Here is a 20,126-nt window from a genome sequence, read left to right on the forward strand (position 1 = left end):
GAACCTTATGGACTAAATAGCCTTTCTTTTCTTTTAGTCTTAACTCTTTATGCTGTCTGATAGAATAGACTGTTTTAATAATATTGAGTGACTTTGTTTTTTAAAAATTATTTTGCTTTTAAACATCTTTAGTATATTTCCTTTCAAGGATAAACATGAATCCACTTTCATTTCTTTCTCCTGCTCTTAGACTGACATGGATTCCAGACATATGGGATGGGTAACCAGTGAACTTCCTGGAGGAGGCAATCATATTATTAAAATCGAACTCAAGGGTCCAGAGAATACACTAAGAGTCCGACAAGTCAAGGTTTTAGGATGGAAAGAAAATGAAAGCATTAAAATTGGTGGACAGATTTCAGCAAGTGTTGCTCAACAGAAGAACTGTGAAGCAGAGACCCTCCGAGTTTTCCGACTAATTACATCACAGGTATATTGTGATTGGCCTTCAAAGTCACATTTTTCTTTGATCGCTGTCAAAATGCACATCTCTCTTGTCATAATGTGAATATTATCTGAAGTCACAAGTTTGTTTGTTTTTCCAACTTTCAAAAATGTGCATCCTTAGAATTTCTAATTATATAGTAAAATTCAAATTAAATAACTGGAAGTCCTAAAAGGCTTGCAGGTTTGAGTATGCATCATTAAAATGCTGAGAGCTAAAATGATTGGAATGCTAGCCTTTATATCCAGTAGACTGGAATACAGAGATCGAAGCAATGTTTCAGTCAGCAAGAACCTGGTAAGAGCACAACTGCAAGCAGTTTGGACACCATGCCTTAAGAGCAATACAGTGGCTCTGGATGGAATACAGCATACGTTTACCAAGATAATATTAAAACTCCAAAGAAGATATTACAAGGAGAAATTGAAGAAACTAGTGTTTTTGACCCTAGAATTTGGAAGATTAAGCGCAATTTAATCAGACTTTTTAACAGATAGGATAGATAGGGGGGAAATAAAAGTCTGCTGGTTGAGGAGTGCAGGGTCATGTAATCTAAACATTAGGGGCTAGACCTTTCAGGGATTGTGAGGCAACCCTTCCACTCACCTGATAAACTCTCTTCCACAACACTTGCACTCACCTGAACTCTCTTCCACAACTGCAATTAATGTTTTGTCAACTTAGTTTACAGATGAGTTTTTTTTAAAATCCAGAGCTATGAGGATGTGGAGCAAGTGGATCTGCTGATTAGCTATGATCTTGTTGAATGACGGAAAAAGATCAAGGGGATTAAATGGCCTATTCCTGTTCCTGTTATTTCTCTACTGTTGTATATAACTATGGTGTGTAGATGCCGGGTGTTGTACTGGGGCGGACAAAGTTAAAAATCTCACAACACCAGGTTATAGTCTAACAGGCTTATTTGGAAGCACCAGCTTTCGGAGCACTGGTCCTTCATCAGGTAAGTAGTGAAACAGCAGCAGCCAAAAGCTTGTACTTCCAGATAAACCTGTTGTACTATAATAACCTGGTTTTTGTGTGATTTTTAACTGTGTATAACTAGGCTATCATAACTAACCACAGTTAAGATTCCTATGGACTTAAGCCATTCAGTCCTCAATCCATCAAGCCTTTTCTGACATTATTGGGTCACGAATGATCATCTCTTTGCCATTCTTATGCATCATCTCCATGTCCCTTTTTTTATTTTATTTTCACAAGTTTTCAAAAGAAAACTTAAAAAAAAAGACCAAAGTATAAACATTGATATACAGTTAAATCTTAAAAAAAATGATAACCAAAATCTATCTGACAAGAAAAATGAACTACCAAGAGAAAAAAGACAGAACTCAAATAACTACTCATCTAACTTACAACTAACCAGAGTGTATCATTAAAATTCTTACATTATTCAAGAGAAAAAAAAAGTCCAACGGATAACGCATAAATTAAGCAGTGATATACATGCTCAATGTGTTAACATCAGATCACAACAAAACCCGTATTTATCCAAAACAACCCGAGCATGGAGCATATAAAATTCACATAAATAAAAGCTCTTTAGTACATTCAGATCAATATAATAAAAAAACTATTTCTAAATAGTAAAACAAAAAGTATAAAACGTATTTAAATGGAGATCTTCCCCCTTATTCCCAGGGGGCATCACTTCCTTTCCAAAAAAACCCATCATAACCTCTCCCAACCAGTGCCCCACCCTTGACCTAGGCACCCCACGAAAGGATAAAGAAAATTCAAGTATACTACTGAACTAGAACTAACAGTGAGTACCCTATCCCCCACCCACACCAACACCTGAATATATATTGGTAATATTAATATCATATGAACGTGTAGGACTATAAAATTACAGTCTCAGCAAATAATAATTAAATATATTAATACAAAATAACAGGGGAAAACAACCCCGCTCCCAAGGACAAAGCATAGTATAGCTGGGTAGCGCAAGGAGTATTGAATGTTTAAATCCCTTAAACACTTCTTTGTTTCATCAAACGCCTTCCTCTTTCAGACCAAAGCTGGGGAAAAGTCCTGAAATAACATAATCTTGGATCCTTTATGAGTCATGGCTTGTGGATCTTTCCCAAGATTTCTGGAGGCTTCCAAGAGCATCTGCCTCACCTTATAGCTCTGTAGCCGGAACAGGACCGGGCGGGGGCGCTGGTTCGAGCCGGGCCCGCGTATTGCAACCGGTACCCTTCTACCCTTACCTGGCCTGATCCAGCCTCCAGATTCAATAACTGCGGAAGCCATTGTTCAAGGAACCTTATAAGCTGGCCGCCGCCTTCCTGTTCGGGAAGGCCCAGCAAACGAATATGTTTTCGCCGACCTCGATTCTCGAGGTCGTCAATATGATTCTCTAAGGTCCAGACTCGCTGCTCGAGAGTCCGGACCCGATCCACAGCTGATTCTGCAATGGCCTCGGAGGTCGCGGCCTTTAACTCCGCCCCTCCAACTCGGCATTCAATTTCTTCGATGTCTTGGCTGCGCTTTAGTAACGCAGCCGAGAATGAATTCCATCGACTTTGGGACCCTTCTATGAAAGCATCAATCTTCGCATCGAATTTGGAGATTATTTCCACAAGGCTTGCCACCGTAGGTAAGTCCCCTGGGGTGACTGCGGACACTTCTGCTGCAGCTGGGGAGGGTGGGGAAGGGGCTCCTGCCTGCTGAGAACTGCGGGCTCCTTTCCCTCTAGTCATTTTTACAGGAGACTAGACTGTTTAAATTTAGTACTAAACCACTAATTACATTAAATAAAAACTTTTTAATTGATTTGGTGAGTGTGGTGGGGGAGAGTGGTCCACTTTGCCTAGGTCTTGGGAGGAGCACTATAGACTCAGACTTGCTGAGTCGCCGCCATTGTGGATGCCCTATCTCCATGTCCCTTGATGTCATTAGTCTCCAGAGGAAGCATCTACATCCACTCTGTCACACTTGCCAGAGTTTTGTAAACCTCAATGAGATCAACCCTCATTCTTTGAACCTCTAGGATATGAAGACCAGGTTTCTTTACCTTTTCTTCACGATGCAATCTTGCTATCCCAGGGAGTAACTTGTTAAATCTCTGCACTCCCTCAGTGGCAAATATATCCTTCTTTATGTAAGGGAAGCAAACCTGTATAGTATATTCCAGTTGAAGCCTTACCAAGATTCTAAACTACTGCATCATGGCATCTTTACATCTGTTCCTAATTCCCTTGTGATGAAGACTAACAAACAATTGACCCTCCAAACTGCTTGCTGCACCTACATGCTAACTTGAAACCTGAGTCTTTTTGGACACCTGCATTTTCCTACCTTGCACCATTTAAGAAATATACTACCTAACTTCATTTTAACCCAAAATGAATAACTTCATACTTAATCCATCTGCTATATTTGAGCCCATTTATTTCCCCTTATAAGTACTTTTCAAGTCCTCTTGCTTCCTCCTTACAATATATATGCATACCGCTTGGTGTCATCAACAAATTTGGAAATATTATGTTTGGTCCTCTCACCCAAATAATTTTGTGTAAATTTTGAACAGCTGTGGACTTAGCACTGACCCTTCTTGTATTCTACTATCTGCTAATCTGAGAATAATCCATGTATTCCTCTCTGCTTTCTGTTTGTTCACCGATTCTCAGTTTGTACTCAGATATTTCCCCCATCCCACGTAGTCTCATTTTTATTTACTAACATCCAATATGTGAGACATTATTGAAAGACTTCTGAAAATATAAAGCACCACATCCACTGGTTCTCATTTATCAATGCTACATGTAGTATGTCAAATGTTATTCTGTTTTGTAAACCTGTGTTGACTCTGCCTGATTTTATCATTATTTTTAAATATCCAGTTATCCTATTCTTTATAATAGATTTTAACATTGTCCTATTATTGTCACCTTGAAAGGTCTGTAGTTCGCTTCCTTTATCCCTACATATAATTGTGGGTTACAATTGCTACTTTCTAATTTTCAGAAACCTTTCCAGAATCCATAGAGTTTTGAAAGATAATTCCTAATATATCTGCTATCTCTCTAGCCACAACCTCCAACAGTCTGGTATCAATCTTATGAGGTCCAGATGATTTAGCAACTTTCAATCCAGATAACCAAGTGCTATCTTTTTGATCATATTCATTTTGTCTAGTTTCCCAGTTCCATTGTCCCTTGGTCACCTAGAATTTCTAGATTTTGAAAATCATCATCCGTGAATATGGACACAAAGTCATTTAATTTTTCTTCCATTTCCCTGTTCTCTGCTGAGTTCTATCCGCACCAATAACGTGCTCACATTTGTTCCTAATCCAGTCACCTTGCAGCTTGTCTCCACAATGGCAATTAGTAATAGACGTTGACTTCAGATGGTACATGCAAATCATCTATCAATTCAGATGAAGTGCCTTTACTTCAGGTTTGTCTTTTTTTTTAAGCAGCATTCTTCATTCTAATCTTGCTTCTTGTGTGTTTATGTCTCGTCTATCTTTTTTATTGCTATTTTTAACCAGTTTTGCTTTCCCCAAATTTGAAATCACTCTTGGGTTCCCATTTGTCCATCAGTCTAGTTTAAACCCTTCCCGAAAGCACTTGTGACACTCCTGACTGAGCTGTTAGTCTTGATTGTGCTGAGCTGTCCTCCTTGTGCAGCTCCCACGTGCCTCAGAAGCGGTCCCGATGCTTCAAGCTCCAGTTTCTTTTGCAAGTGGGACACGTTACACATATATGGTCATTTGGGTTACTGGTAATATCTACGACTTATGATATAACGCAGAATACACATTCCAAACAACCAAGCTGTCGTGTCTTAACTTCATTTGATTTAGCCTTAACTGAATAAATCTTACAAGTTCATAAACTTTCCTCATATTGATAAATCCAACTTATACCTAATACAATTTGTTAGTTGCAATAAACTTCACTTAAAGCATTTTTCCCCTATGCAGTCAATTCTCACATAATTCACTACTCACTGTCTCACTCAGATGACATCCCCTAATTGTGCACCCATTACTGACTGCAGTTTGAAAAATCTGTCTCATAAATTCTCTGAAGAGTCATTAGTTTCAGTAATTAGCACCAATTGAACCAACAACTTTGAGCTAATTGATAGATAATTGCCACCACCACGCAACTTAATTTACTTAAATGTTACTACTTCTGTGTCAGTGTCTGACTTCTCATCGTGTATATTTAAACTTTAAAAAGACTTAGCATAATTTGCCATCTCAACCTAATTTGTTCCTTGTTTTATACCAAAAAAAACTAAAGGATTGCCACGACCCAAACACATTCTGCTCTCTTTCCCCCCCCCCCCCCCCCCCGCCAACAGTCTTTTGCAAAGCCCATTCCCTCCTGGATGCCCTGGTCCACTCCAATATCTCCTCAGACCCCACGGCACCTTTCCATGCAATCATAGAAGGTGTAACACCTCCCTGTTTACTTCCTCCCTCTTCACTACCCAAAGCCCTACACACACCTTCCAGGTGAAGCAGCGATTAACCTGCACTTCACTTAATCTCGTCCACTCCATTCAATGCTCACAATGTGATCTCCTCTGTGTTGGGGAGATTAAGTGCAGACTGAGCAACTACTTTGCAAAATGTTTGTTCTGTCTGCAAAAACTATCCTAAGCTTACAGTTGCCTGCCATTTCAACACGCCACAGTATTCCCTAGCCAGTATCTCTGTATTAAGCTTACTGCAGTGCTCCAGCAAAGCTCAGTGCAAGCTGGGAGAACAACACCTAATTTTTTCCATTTGGAAGCCGTCTAAACTCTGGACTCAATGTCAAGTTCAGCAATTTTTAGGGCTTGAGCACCTCCTTCCATGTACTACTCCAAACCCCCCCACACCAGGCCTTGTCATCACATGGGCTGCTACCACCAAGCAACCTATTGTCAACACAAATGGTCCCCATTAGCAGCTGTTCATTCTCCCAGACTGACCTTTTAATTCTTCCTTTGTTTGTCCAACTTATTTTCTCCTCTCTTCCTCTTTGGATAAGTTGAATCTCCACCCATCAGTTGGTTCCCCCCCCCCTTCTCCCCCCTCCCCCCTCCCCCCCCCCCCCCCCTCCCCTTTAACATATATATTGACCTTTTCCCAGATACAATCAATTCTGAAGAAGGGTCATTTGACCCAAACCATTAACTCTCCACGGATGTTGCCAGACCTGAAATTTTCCAGCAATTTCTGTTTGTGTTCCTGTTCCTTATTTCTATCATCTTGTGAATGTGTGCCCCTTACTGATTCCAACTTGCATTATGTCCTGTGCACCATTCACCACAGGGCTTGCTAACTTCCAGAAGCTCTCAGTACACGAATACTTCAATTTTAAAGTTGCTTATTTACATGTTTACATTTCTCCATGACATGCCCGCATGCAGGCTTTCTTCACCCCTTGCTTTGTCAATTTCTCTAAGCATCCCAATTATTCTCCTGAGACTTCTATACTGTCTTCCAATTGCATTCCCCAATTCACCACTGATTTCCTTGTTTTTAGCTGTCCCTAGTATTGCCTCCGTTAATCTTGTTAAGCCTCCACCTTTCTAGGCACTCCTGAAACCCGTCTCATCGACCAAGCGTTTTGCACCTGACATATTGTCTCTTCCTTTGGCTTGATCATTTTTGTCAAATCATACTTCTGTTGTGTGCCTTCAGATGCTTATTTTAAAGACCTATGTAACTCCAAGATATTGGATATCTAAAAGTCTCATAGCATAATGGAGGAGTTCCTTTAGAAGTTGAGTAATAGAATTAGGTAGCTTTTGCCTGTTGAAATAAACCTTGCATCTGTTGAAGTATCAAAAATGCAACATGCAGAGGCTGGTGTCAAGGATACCTCCTTGAAGGATACTAAAGGTAAAGGGTTCAGAAGAGTTTATTACTCAAGATGCCACAGTTATAATTAGGAATTGAAAATTGAAACTAAGTCAAAAATTGAGCAGGATTACAGCGGTGCAGAGGAGGCTGGTGTGTTGTCATCTGTCAAACGCAACAGAGGTCACAGAGGTAAATTGACCATAGTCAGAAGATGCCATGTGCGATTTTGCTTAAGACTGTTTCAGTTCTGTGATGGGGCAAAAAACTTATTCGAGAGGTATTTACAGGAAGCTGGCCGAGAGTTTGAGCCAATAATACATCAAGGGATATTGGGAATAGGTGGTAATTTTCAAGGACAAGACTTTCAGGTTCTATTTATTGAAGCAAGTCTTACTGACTGGTTTTGAATGCAAGGTGGGTAGTGGTTCAGAAAGAACCACTTACAATTGCAGCACAGAGAAGTTCATTTAATTTATTGTATCTTCAAAGTTTGTTAGAAGATTTGTAGCTCGGGTGCTCATTGTTGCGGTTCTGTTCGCCGAGCTGGGAATTTGTGTTGCAGACGTTTCGTCCCCTGTCTAGGTGACATCCTCAGTGCTTGGGAGCCTACTGTGAAGCGCTTCTGTGATCTTTCCTCCCGCGTTTGTAATGGTTTGAATCTGCCGCTTCCGGTTGTCAGTTCCAGCTGTCCATTGCAGTGGTCGGTATATTGGGTCCAGATCGATGTGCTTATTGATTGAATCTGTGGATGAGTGCCATGCCTGTAGGAATTGTATCTGTACTGGTCTTTGCCAGAGTAATCCGAAACTAATTCCACTGCCCTCTTTCTCATGTACTGTATATTCTCTACTTCAAATATTTTCTTGCTCTTCCACTAAAAAAAGCTGTACCATTTATAGAGTCATAGAGATGTACAGCATGGAAAGAGACCCTTCGGTCCAACCCGTCCATGCCGACCAGATATCCCAACCCAATCTAGTCCCACCTGCCAGCACCCATAACCCTCCAAACCCTTTCTGTTCATATACCCATCCAAATGCCTCTTAAATGTTGCAATTGTACCAGCCTCCACCACTTTATCTGGCAGCTCATTCCATACATGTACCACCCTCTGTGTGAAAAAGTTGTCCCGTACGTCTCTTTTATATCTTTCCACTCTCGCCCTAAACCTATGCCCTAGTTCTGGACTCCCCGACCCCAGGGAAAAGACTTTGCTTATTTACCCTATTCGTGCCCCTCATAATTTTGTAAACGTCTATAAGGTCATCCATCAGCCTCCAACGCTCCAGGGAAAACAGCCCCAGTCTGTTCAGCCTCTCCCTATAGCTCAAATCCTCCAACCCTGGCAACATCCTTGTAAATCTTTTCTGAACCTTTTCAAGTTTCATAACATCTTTCCGATAGGAAGGAGACCAGAATTGCACACAATATTCCAACAGTGGCCGAACCAATATCTTGTACGGCCGCAACATGACCACCCAACTCCTGTACTCAATACTCTGACCAATAAAGGAAAGCATACCAAACGCCGCCTTCACTATCCTATCTACCTGCGACTCCACTTTCAAGGAGCTATGAACCTGCACTCCAAGGTCTCTTTGTTCAGCAACATGCCCTAAGGCTTTACCATTAAGTGTATAAGTCCTGCTAAGATTTGCTTTCCCAAAATACAGCACCTCGCATTTATCTGAATTGAACTCCATCTGCCACTTCTCAGCTCATTGGCCCACCTAGTCAAGATCCTGTTGTAATCTGAGGTAAGCCTCTTCGCTGTCCACTACACCTCCAATTTTGGTGTCATCTGCAAACTTACTAACTGTACCTCTTATGCTCGCATCCAAATCATTTATGTAAATGACAAAAGTAGAGGGCCCAGCACCGATCCTTGTGGCACTCCACTGGTCACAGGCCTCCATTCTGAAAAACAACCCTCTACCACCACCCTCTGTCTTCTACCTTTGAGCCAGTTCTGTATCCAAATGGCTAGTTCTCCCTGTATTCTGTGAAATGTAACTTTGCTAATCAGTCTCCCAAGGGGAACCTTGTCGAACACCTTACTGAAGTCCATTATAGATCACATCTACCCCTCTGCCCTCATCAGTCCTCTTTGTTACTTCCTCAAAAAACTCAATCAAGTTTGTCCCTCAGGAGTCCCTCCAACATGTTGCCCACCACCAACGTCAGGCTCACTGGTCTATAGTTCCCTGGCTTGTCTTTTCCACCCGCCTTAAACATTATTATTGACAAAGATAGCAGACTATACTAAGGGCGGCACGGTAGCTGAGTGGTTAGCACTGCTGCCTCTCACCACCAGAGACCCGGGTTCAATTCCTGCCTCGGGCGACTGTCTGTGTGGAGTTTGCACATTCTCCCTGTGTCTGCGTGGGTTTCCTCTGGGTACTCCAGTTTCCTCCCACAGTCCAAAGATGTGCAGGTTAGGTCAATTGGCCATGCTAAATTGTCCGTAGTGTTAGGTGAAGGGGTAAATGTAGGGGAATGGGTCTGGGTGGTTGCTGTTCGGAGGGTCATTGTGGACTTTTTGGGCCGAAGGGCCTGTTTTCACACTGTAGGGGATCTAAATCAGCCTCACTATTACTAGATTTGCAAAGCAATGAGCTTAAAACATTCAAAAACACTCAAACTGATCTTGGATGCCAAGTTAATAACTTAAACAAAAATTAACAATCCATTGTTAAGAATTAGTAGTAACTTTCCAAGCCGGTTTCCAACAGCAGATATAAGTCTTTTGTCCTTTTATTGTATATAAAAGCTTTGATTCAAAGTTCAATTCTCAACTTCAACTCACTTTTTTAAATTAAAAATGTGAAAGGTAAAAGAAAAGAAATGCTTTCAACACACTGCCTCATTTAGTTCCACTGGCTAACCATTTCATATTCCTAACAAGTATTTAAAGAGCTTTCTCATTGCTTCCAATATTAGTGACTGGCAAGGAATCGTCAATTTAAGACATTGATTCTGCAAATATCATAAATTGTTTTGTCCTCCTTTCCCTTCTCAATCCTCCAATATTTCAAATCCATTATTAAATGTCACTTATCCTTTTCTATTCCTGTATTTGGTCTGGCCCCATAACTATAGTTTACCATCCCAAGCGCCATTCTGATGAAGGTATGCAGTATGTGGTTTTTAAGATTCCTTCTATAATTAGATTGAACTCTCTCTTTTTAATTTTCAGTGTTCCTTCATTTGATAAAACTGAATAAGTTAAGATTTTTGATATGTTGCTAACTTTGGCAAAACTTTTGCAGGTGTTTGGCAAATTGATTTGTGGTGATGCAGAACCCACACCTGAACAGGAAGACAAAACTATTTTGTCTTCACCAGAGGGTGAAGAAAAGGTACAATTATGTCCTATATCTACAAATATATGCTGTTTCCACAAGGTAAATATTTATTTTCAGTAACAGCATTTCTTGCTTATAATCATATGCCATCTTGTTTTGAAAAAGGCATCTGATGCTGATTTGAAGGAACACATGGTTGGAATCATATTTAGCAGAAGCAAGCTAACGAATCTCCAGAAACAGGTTTGATATGAATAATCTTCGTATTTTTCATGAAGAGTCATTTTATGTACTACATTGTTTCATAGTTCAGTGGTTTAGTTGCAATCTACTTCAAGCTGTTATTCCTCCATGACACCCCATTGCTTAGTAGCTGCCCAGTGCAGTGCTGTGCTGTAATTGAATATCCAGAGAAAATTGTCAGCTAAACCTGTTTATGTATTGCAGTAATTATTCATCTTTTAACTATTAGAAAGTGGTGTATTATGTGTCTGTTTGATCTGGCTGCACTTCAGATAGAAGAGCAAATGACTTGGTTTTCAGAATGAAATGTGTGGTGTTATCTATTTGTTTATTTTGTATATTCAGTATAAACATACTTTCATCTCATCAAGGAGGTTAGTCTTTTGCATATTCTCAGGCATTGGGACAGTCTCCCCATACTAGGAATTTAAGTTTTTCTTTGAATACTGACATCAACATTTTCTAGAGTGTCGACCAAGGGACAGACTTGTATTGAAGAAAGTTTGCATGCTATGGGCTTAGTTAAAATATGAACGCAAAGCAATGTTAAACATAGATCAGCTCAGCTGGTGGGAGCTTCAGTGAACATTTTCTAAGATCTACGTAACCTTACCATTCAATCCTACTTGAAAGATGATTATAATTTGCAATTTTTATTCCAGTCCAAGACATTCTCTTTTACATACTGGATCAGGTTTTAATTCAATGTTCTAGTCAAGCTAAGGAATAAAAGTGAGTTCATAACTGGATTGAACTTTATTCTATTGAGAAATGAATACAGAAAGCTCCAGCCTAATATCCAAGAAACTCTATCACAAAAATGCTCAACAGATAAGTGTCCACAGCTAAGAAGGAGAGAATTCCAACAGTTGAGTAAAGAACACACTCTCCATCTCAGTCCAACCTCCATCTTGTGAGACTGTAGATGTGACACAGCTCCCAAAATCAATCCTGTTCAGTCCCTCACGGATTTTATGTTCCAACTAGTCGTCTTATCCTTTTAAACTTTAGAAAATATAAGTAGAGTTGACTCAATTTTTCCTCATAGGACAGTCTGTTCATCCCAGGAATCTATCTAGTCAGCCTTCATTTAAGGCAAATACATCTTCCCTCTAGTGAATAAACCTAAATTATACCATGTACTTGAGGTATTTTCTCACCAAGAGTGAGTGAAGAAAGACATGCTTATTTCTCCCTTTTATGACAAAGGGATTGAATTAAATCCAGCCATTTATCATCTTAAGTACTTGATGTATTGTGTATCAACTTTTAGGGATTCATTTGCAAGGGCATTAAAAACCCTGTGGATACCAGTATTTCCCCAACAGTTACCGTTTTAAAACTTATTCTGTCCAATTTTCCTACCAAAGTGCATACTTCACACTTTTCTGTGAAATTCAGTTTGCTGCTTTTTAGTCCACTCCCCAACCAATCAATTCCCCTCCCAGATTTGTAGTTTGTAACTGGTGATTACCTTTCCAAACAGGTATGTGCACATATAGTTCAAGCCATACGCATGGAAGCCACACGTGTGCGAGAAGAATGGGAGCACGCCATATCTAGCAAGGAAAATGCAAATTCTCAACCAAATGATGAGGATGCCTCTTCGGATGCATACTGTTTTGAACTGCTCTCTATGGTGCTTGCTCTAAGTGGTTCCAATGTTGGAAGACAATACTTGGCCCAACAGCTCACGTTATTGCAAGATCTGTTCTCTTTGCTGCATACTGCTTCACCCAGGGTACAAAGACAGGTCAGTGTTGGTTTTATTTCAATCAATTTTAAACTTTAGTAAAGCAGAAAATCATTTGTTCCTAGTTGACTAATTTAATGTGCTAACATTGCCTAAATTTAGAAATATGCTTTTTTGACTCTGTGAGCTATTGCAGCAATAGATTGAACAGCCATCTGGAACTTCATTTGCAGGTGACATCTTTACTGCGCCGTGTACTACCAGAAGTGACACCAGTGCGTCTTGCCAGTATAATAGGTGTGAAATCTCTTCCACCAGCAGACATCAGTGACATCATTCATTCCACAGAGAAAGGAGATTGGAATAAGTTAGGAATTTTGGACATGTTTTTGGGCTGCATTTCCAAAGCGCTCACTGTGCAGCTAAAAGCTAAAGGGTGTAATTTTCCTGGCACGGTTGCTGGGAAGGGTGTAACCACGGTTACCTTACCATCAGTCTTCAACTCTGGGTAAGAATGACTTTTCCAAATTGTACTTTGTTCTTCGTTCAACTAATAATGAAATCAGTATTCTAGTTAACACTTATTGTTAGGTGTGTTGTTTTAGTTATATTATGGATTGTACATTGTGTAGTAGCACAACAACCTCTGGTAAACTGAAAAGTCTTGTAAGACCATGAAGGGGTTCTGATTGTTTATCGTTCAGACACAAGATGTGTATATTGCTGGCAAGACCTGTAGTTATTTTCTCACCCTTTTTGCCCATGGAAGGTGGTAGTGATCTTCATCTTGCCATCTTCAACTGCTGGTGTCTATGTAGTGTAGGTGCTGCTAGAGAGGGTGTTCCAGGGACTTGACCTGCAAAGATGATAGGAAGAGTGATATATATCAAAATTAGAATAATCTGTAATTTGGAGAGGAACTTTGCGATGATGGTGGTTTCATTTGCCTGCTGCCCATGTTAGAGCCTGTGTTAGAGGTGCAGTCAAAGTACTAAATGGAATTTGTGTAATTGAATACAGCAGAAAGGTATTTGTAGCTAAGCCACCAAAGCCAGGGACTCCTAGATTTCATATAGCTTATCATACCCAAGCTAGCATTAGGGATGCCAGAGTTGTCTTTTGCATTATTTTTCTCATGAATCAAAATACACTCCAGGTTCCTATTTCTCAGTGGTCAACCTTCCAGATTATCTCTCTCCTCCATTCCAACTGCTAATTAAGTAGATATTGTTTGCATGCCAATAGAGTTTAGGGCTGTTTTCAATTTGAGTTTTCATGTAGAATAGTTTGGATTGTGTATAACTGAACAGACCTGTGACAAAAACTAAAATTTAGCCAGTTTATCTATCTAGGACAGTCTACACTGTAAAATGTCCTTTAAATATTCCACAGTGTTATTTTTCTATTTCCACTCTGTGTGGGTAAATATGTGAATACTTTGGCAAAGAATTTAATTGTTATACCTACAATTCATGTATTTTTCATTCCATAAGACATAGGAGCAGACATTAGGTCCATTCAGCCCATCGAGTCTGCTCTGTCATTCGATCATGGCTGATAAGTTTCTCAACCCCCTTCTCTCCTTTATCCCCGTAACCCTTGATCCCCTTGACAATTGAGAACCTATCTATCTCAGTCTTAAATATATTAAATGACCTGGCCTCCACAGCCTTCTGTGGCAGTGCATTCCATAGATTCACCTGGCTGAAGAAGTTTCTCCTTATCTCCATTCTAAAAGGTCTTCCCTTTACTCTAAGGCTGTGTGCCCTCTGATCCTATTGTCTCCTAACAATGGAAACATCTTCCCGATGTCCATTCTGTTCAGACCATTCAGTATTCTGTAAGTTTCTAATAGGTGCCCATCATCCTTCTAAACTCCATTGAGTGTAGACCGAGTGTTTGAACATGCCTCATATGTTAAGCTTTTCACTCATCGGACCATTCTCGTGAACTTCCTTGAAAACATTGCAGGGCTCATCCGTCCTTCCCGAGATATGGGGCCCAAAACTGTGCAGAATATTCCAAAATTGCGGTCTGACCAGAGCCTTTTAGAGCCTCAGAAGTACATCCCTACTTTTATATTCAAATTCTCTCAAAATAACTAACTGCCATCATTACATTTGCCTTCCAAACTACTGACTCAACCTGCAAGTTTACCTTGAGAGAATGCTGGACTCGAACTCCCAAGTCTGTTTACACTTCAGAATTCTGAATTTCCTCCCCATTTAGAAAACAGTCCATGCCCCTCTGCTTCCTACCAAGGTGCATGACCTCCCATTTTCCCACATTGTACTCCATCTGCCACTTTTTTGCCCACTCAGCTAACCTGTCCAAAATCCTCCTGCATACTCCCTGCCTCCTCAATGCTATCCGTTCCTCTGCCTATCTTTGCATTGTCTGCAAACTTAGCCAGAATGCCCTCAGTTCCTTCATCTAGATCATTAATGTATAAGTGAAAAGTTGTGATCACAATACTGAGGATTGCAGAACACCACATGTCACCAACTGCCATCCTGAGAAAGACCCCTTCATCCCCACTCTCTGCTTTCTGCCAGACAGCCAAGCTTCTACCCATGTTAGCACCTTGCCTCTAACACCAACACAGCAGCAGCCTCCTGTGCGACACCCTGTCAAAAGCCTTCTTGAAGTCCAGGTAGATAACATCCATTGGCTCTCCTTGGTCTGACATGCTCGTTACTACTTCAAAGAATTCTAGCAGATTTGTTAGGTATGACCGCCCTTGATGAAATCATGCTGACTTTGCTGTATTTTACCATACACTTCCAAGTATTCAGAAATCTCATCCTTCACAATGGATTCCAGGATCTTACCCATGACAGAGGTTAGGTTAATTGGTCTGTAATTTTCTTTTTTTTTTGCCATGCTCCCTTTTGAAACAGAGGTGTCATGCTAGTGATTTTCCAGTCCTCTGGGACACTCCCTGGTTCTAGCGATTCCTGAAAGGTCACCACTAATGCCACCACCATCTCTTCAACTATCTCCCTTAGGACTAAGGGGTGTAATCTGTCTGGTCCAAATGATTTATCCACTTTCAGGCCATTCAGTTTTTCTAGCACCTAGCACCATTAGGTCACCATACTCAACTTTGCCTCTTCGCTCTCTTGAATTTTTGGGATATTACTCATGTCTTCCACTGTGAAGACTGACACAAAGTAATTAATCAATCCCTCAGCCATTTCCTTGTTCCCCACTACTATCTCTCCAGTATCAATTTCCAACAGTCCAGCATCCACTTTTGCTTCTGTTTTGCCCTTCTCAGAAAGAAACTCTCTCTCAGTATTCCTTTATATTACTGGCTACCTTACCCTCCTATTTAACCTTCTCCCACCTTTTTTTTTGGTTGCCCTCTGTTGGTCTTTGTAAGCTTCCCAATCCTCTGGTTTCCCACTGCCCTTCACCACATTGTATGCTTTCTCTTTTGCATTTATGCTTTCCCTGGCTTCCCTAGTCAGCCATGCTTGCCTCCTCCTCCCTGTACCAGGCTTCTTTTTCCTCTGCTGTGTGTCCTGAATTACTCCCAGAAACTCCTGCCATTGCTATTCCACTGTCTTTCCTGCTAGGCTCCTCTCCAGTCAATTCTACTCTGCTACTCCCTCATGCCTCTGTAGTTGCCTTTATTCAGTTGCAATACTATTACCTCTGATTCTATCTTCTCCTTCAAATTGCGAGTAAATTATATCATATTATGATCACTGACTCCTAAGGATTCCTTTACTTCTAATCTCCCTTATCAAGTTTGCCTCATGGCACAACACTAAATCCAGTATTACCTGCCCTAATAGGCTATATCACAAGCTGCCATCTCCTAGACATTCCACAAATTCCTTTTCTTGCAACCTGATTTTCCCAGTCCACTTACATATTGAAATGCCCCATGATCACTGTAACTTTGCCTTTCCTACACATCTTTTCTATCTCCTGGTGTTTCTTGCGCCCCAGTTCCTGACTACTGTTTGAAGGCCTGTACGTAACTCCAACTATGGTATTTTTTCACATTTTTGTTCTTCAGATCTACCTCCACAGATTCTATACCATCTGCCCCTACTTTGTTTCTCAATATTGATTTAATTTCATTTCTGACTAATAAGACAACCCCTCTTGTTCAGCTGTCTATTTTTTCAATGGGATGTATATCCTTGAATATTCCAGCTCCCAATCCTGATCCCTTGCAGCCATGTCTTGTGTGCCCACCATGTCAGACCTGCCAATTTCTGCACCACTAGCTCATTTACCTTATTCCTTCTACTGTGTGCATTCAGATATAACACCTTGAGCCCTGTATTAACCGTCCCTCTTCTCATTGTCATTCATTTGTCCACTGTGCATGAAGTTTGATTGCTAACTCTTTCCAAACACTATCCTATTTGTCTGTGCTGGAGGCATAAGTAACCTCTCCTGAGTTCAGCACTCTTACCACCTCTTCTAATTTGGGTTTTCTAGTTTTTCCTATAATTGAGGCCCACTATATCTAGTTTAAAGGCCTGTCTTTGTTGTGTTAATTCACTAGGACTTTGTTCCCAGCGCAGTTCAGATGAAGACAGTGTCTTCAGAACAGGACCCTTCTTGCCCAGAATTCAATTGAGTACTTGCCAAGGCTCAACATCATCAGTCTACTCATTACAAAAAATTGATATGTTTATTTTATATGCAAATTATAAAATATTCTCTTAAATGCTTTGCAGATACGACGAGGCAGTTTTCCTAATGTTGTATTGGTCTTTCCACAGCTCCATTCGACGAGGTGAAAGCCACTGGTGGATGAAAGGCTCCACACCCCCTCAAATTTCTGAAATAATAATTAAACTAATAAAGGACATGGCAGCAGTAAGTTGTAATCAACTGGCATTGCCATTTTCTTTTAAAACCGCTCAATAATATCAATTATACCACAGTACTGTGTGTTAAATATGGCAAGCTTAAATGCTTTAAATGTAGGAAGATAAGTGAATCTAATTTCATTTGATGTATTAAGACTTATTTCTTTAATTCACAATGTCTCAGCATTTGGAAGATTTATTCTGATTTTATTTTGATCTGTTTTAAGACAGTTAACATTTTGCTTCAAGTTAGTTGCTTATTAGAAGCTTATTAGTACCACATTTGAGAAAATTGAGCAAACAGGCTGCGAAGTATTTCCAGCGTTTGTTTTAGCTGCCATTATTAAGGAAAACTGTAACTAAATTGCTTGCTGCTGAAGTGAAATATTCTGAATGCTAATATGTTATGAAAAACATTCTCCTCCACTTAGAAGATAATTGAATCTAGTTTCTGAGAGTTATCTTGTGTGTGCATGTCATGATTTAACTTTGAAAAAACATTTTTTTAGGGACATCTATCAGAAGCCTGGTCACGTGTCACAAAAAATGCTATTGCTGAAACAATTATTGCCCTAACAAAAATGGAAGAAGAATACAGAGTGCCTATTCAATGTACCACGACAACAAGGGTAATTAATTAGTTCCTTTTATATGTGAAGTATATCTGAAGCAGAATTATGGAATAGTTAATGGAAAGGGATTGTATTTGGGTGTTAGATTCTAACTCTGTTTAACTTTTGTTTTCTCCACAGTTGTGGCTAGCTCTGGCTTCACTGTGTGTGCTGGATCAAGACCATGTTGATAGACTTTCCTCTGGCAGATGGATGGGAAGGGACGGCCAGCAAAAACAAATGGTAGGGAAAGGGATTATTGAAATATTACAAAGTATTACAACACAAACTGTTGTTTGTGTAACGAAACTAGATTTAAAATCAGTGCTTTGGAAATGCCGGTGTTGGACTGGGGTGTACAAAGTTTAAAAATCACACAACGCCAGGTTATAATCCAACAAGTTGTGTTGTGATTTTCAACTAAATTCAATACAAACATGTAAACTGAGCAGAACTTTGAAATTGAAGGAAGTCAATTGTGAGGCCAATTGCGAAATGAGCTGGGCAATAGAAATATTTGTACAGGTAGAGGTTGTGCATGTAGGGTTTAATCCCAGTAAGTATACATTATTGCAGACATAAAAATAGGCAAGGCATGTTTGGTGTCACTGCCTAAGGAAGAGACTTGAGAGTCTCCATAGACTGGACGGTAAATGTATTCAGTAAAGCAGCGAAGCTGTTAAGAATCCAGTTGATTATTGAACATAGCCATACTGAATTAATATAGATCAGAGGAGATTGGGTTTATCTTTAATTATCTCTCCCTTGATCAAAGGGAAACCACTGCCATTTATGTATTTTATTAGTGACTGCTTCCCAAATATTGGGTAATTTCAACAATATATTCAGTACTCCAGTTGATATAAGAAATATTTCTCTGAGAACTATGTTTAAGGGTGAAAGGGACTTGCAGTTCAAATGTAATACATAGAAGTTTATTTCTGCAAATCAACAAGGGCACATTTCTATGACTCAAGGACTATTAAGTAGTTTGAACATCGTCACTAAATTATGAAAGATGTTTTTTAACTTGGTCGTACAGAATTTAAAGAAAACATTGCTAAGAAAAGTCATATGCAGTCAAAACATTTTACCTTGTACTCATCTGGACTGAAAAACAAAAAAAAATTCATTAAGGAGAAAACAAGTTTTACAGTATGAGTAGAGAGTGTAATTTGTTGGCCTGTAGTTGGCATGTAGGTAATGCAGCAGGAACTATTAACTACCTTAATTAACTAATTAAATTCAAATTAGGCTTGTATCTCTAAGCAGGGCATTGCCATGGAGCTGCAGCACCATTGGCTGTTTCCATAGCCCTTCCCTATCAAAAAAGATGATTTACCTCAACAAAGTCATTGTGTGCGCAAAGTACAAAAGTGGTGTGAATAAATAGAGCTTCTCGTATGCGTGTTCATTCCACTTTATTTTTAGTGTCTCGTTCATGCGTGTGACTCTGAGTATTGATCCAGTTTACCCGTTAACCTCTATTTGTATATGGGCAATTTGCTTGAAGAAATATATTCTAGAAATAGTGATAAAATTCTTCTAGTTTAAAATATTATTGTCTTATCTCTGTTAATAATAAAAAAATTGGTTACATGTTTTAGACATCTGACAAAACAAATCATTATTCCCTAGTTTGGCCATAGCTGGGTTTCTATAACTCAAAATTTATTTTTTATGGAAAATAATTTTTGAATTCAAGATTTTACAAGACCTTCCTCAATCTTTCTCTGTCAGTACAATCTTAATATTGCAGAATTTTGTCTCCCGAGCCTTTTCCCACTGTGACTCCCATTTCAAAGCTTACAAAACTATGTGACCCTTCAGTCTGACCAGGATAGGGTTTGTTTGTTGGTGGGGTATAGGAGGGTAGCACTGAGATGGTGGGAGGAAGTGTAGAAGTGAGAGTGAGAAGGCAAAATGTTTAATCTTTGGGATTTTTAAAAAATCTATTCACTGGCTTTTTGGAGCATAAATCAGGTCTCAATGATCAAACTGTTAGGCCACACTGAAAATTTGCTAAGAATTAAACAAGCCTCACAGCTCAGAGCTCCATGGCTACCTCCGAGATCATGACCACAGAATTTGACTAAGTTGTGACCCGTGTGTTGGGGAAACTCTGTTGTAGAAGCTGCAATACTTTCTGCAAAGATCAG

At 39.8% G+C, this 20,126-nt stretch overlaps 1 protein-coding gene across 16 annotated transcripts in view; it reads left to right on the plus strand.

The window, feature by feature from the left end:
* The window catches only part of mycbp2 (MYC binding protein 2), a 253,347-nt gene that overhangs the window by 216,631 nt on the left and 16,590 nt on the right, over positions 1-20,126 (plus strand). For all 16 annotated transcript variants that reach the window (XM_072577934.1, XM_072577936.1, XM_072577938.1 and 13 more), the window contains 8 exons: positions 191-430; positions 10,547-10,636; positions 10,748-10,825; positions 12,312-12,578; positions 12,752-13,026; positions 17,267-17,363; positions 17,866-17,985; positions 18,109-18,210. In XM_072577934.1, the coding sequence (XP_072434035.1) occupies positions 191-430; positions 10,547-10,636; positions 10,748-10,825; positions 12,312-12,578; positions 12,752-13,026; positions 17,267-17,363; positions 17,866-17,985; positions 18,109-18,210 (1,269 nt within the window). The remainder of the gene's footprint in view (positions 1-190; positions 431-10,546; positions 10,637-10,747; positions 10,826-12,311; positions 12,579-12,751; positions 13,027-17,266; positions 17,364-17,865; positions 17,986-18,108; positions 18,211-20,126) is intronic.

The sequence above is a fragment of the Chiloscyllium punctatum genome, chromosome 9, assembly GCF_047496795.1.
Source record: "Chiloscyllium punctatum isolate Juve2018m chromosome 9, sChiPun1.3, whole genome shotgun sequence".
In the NCBI taxonomy this organism is placed as follows: domain Eukaryota; kingdom Metazoa; phylum Chordata; class Chondrichthyes; order Orectolobiformes; family Hemiscylliidae; genus Chiloscyllium; species Chiloscyllium punctatum.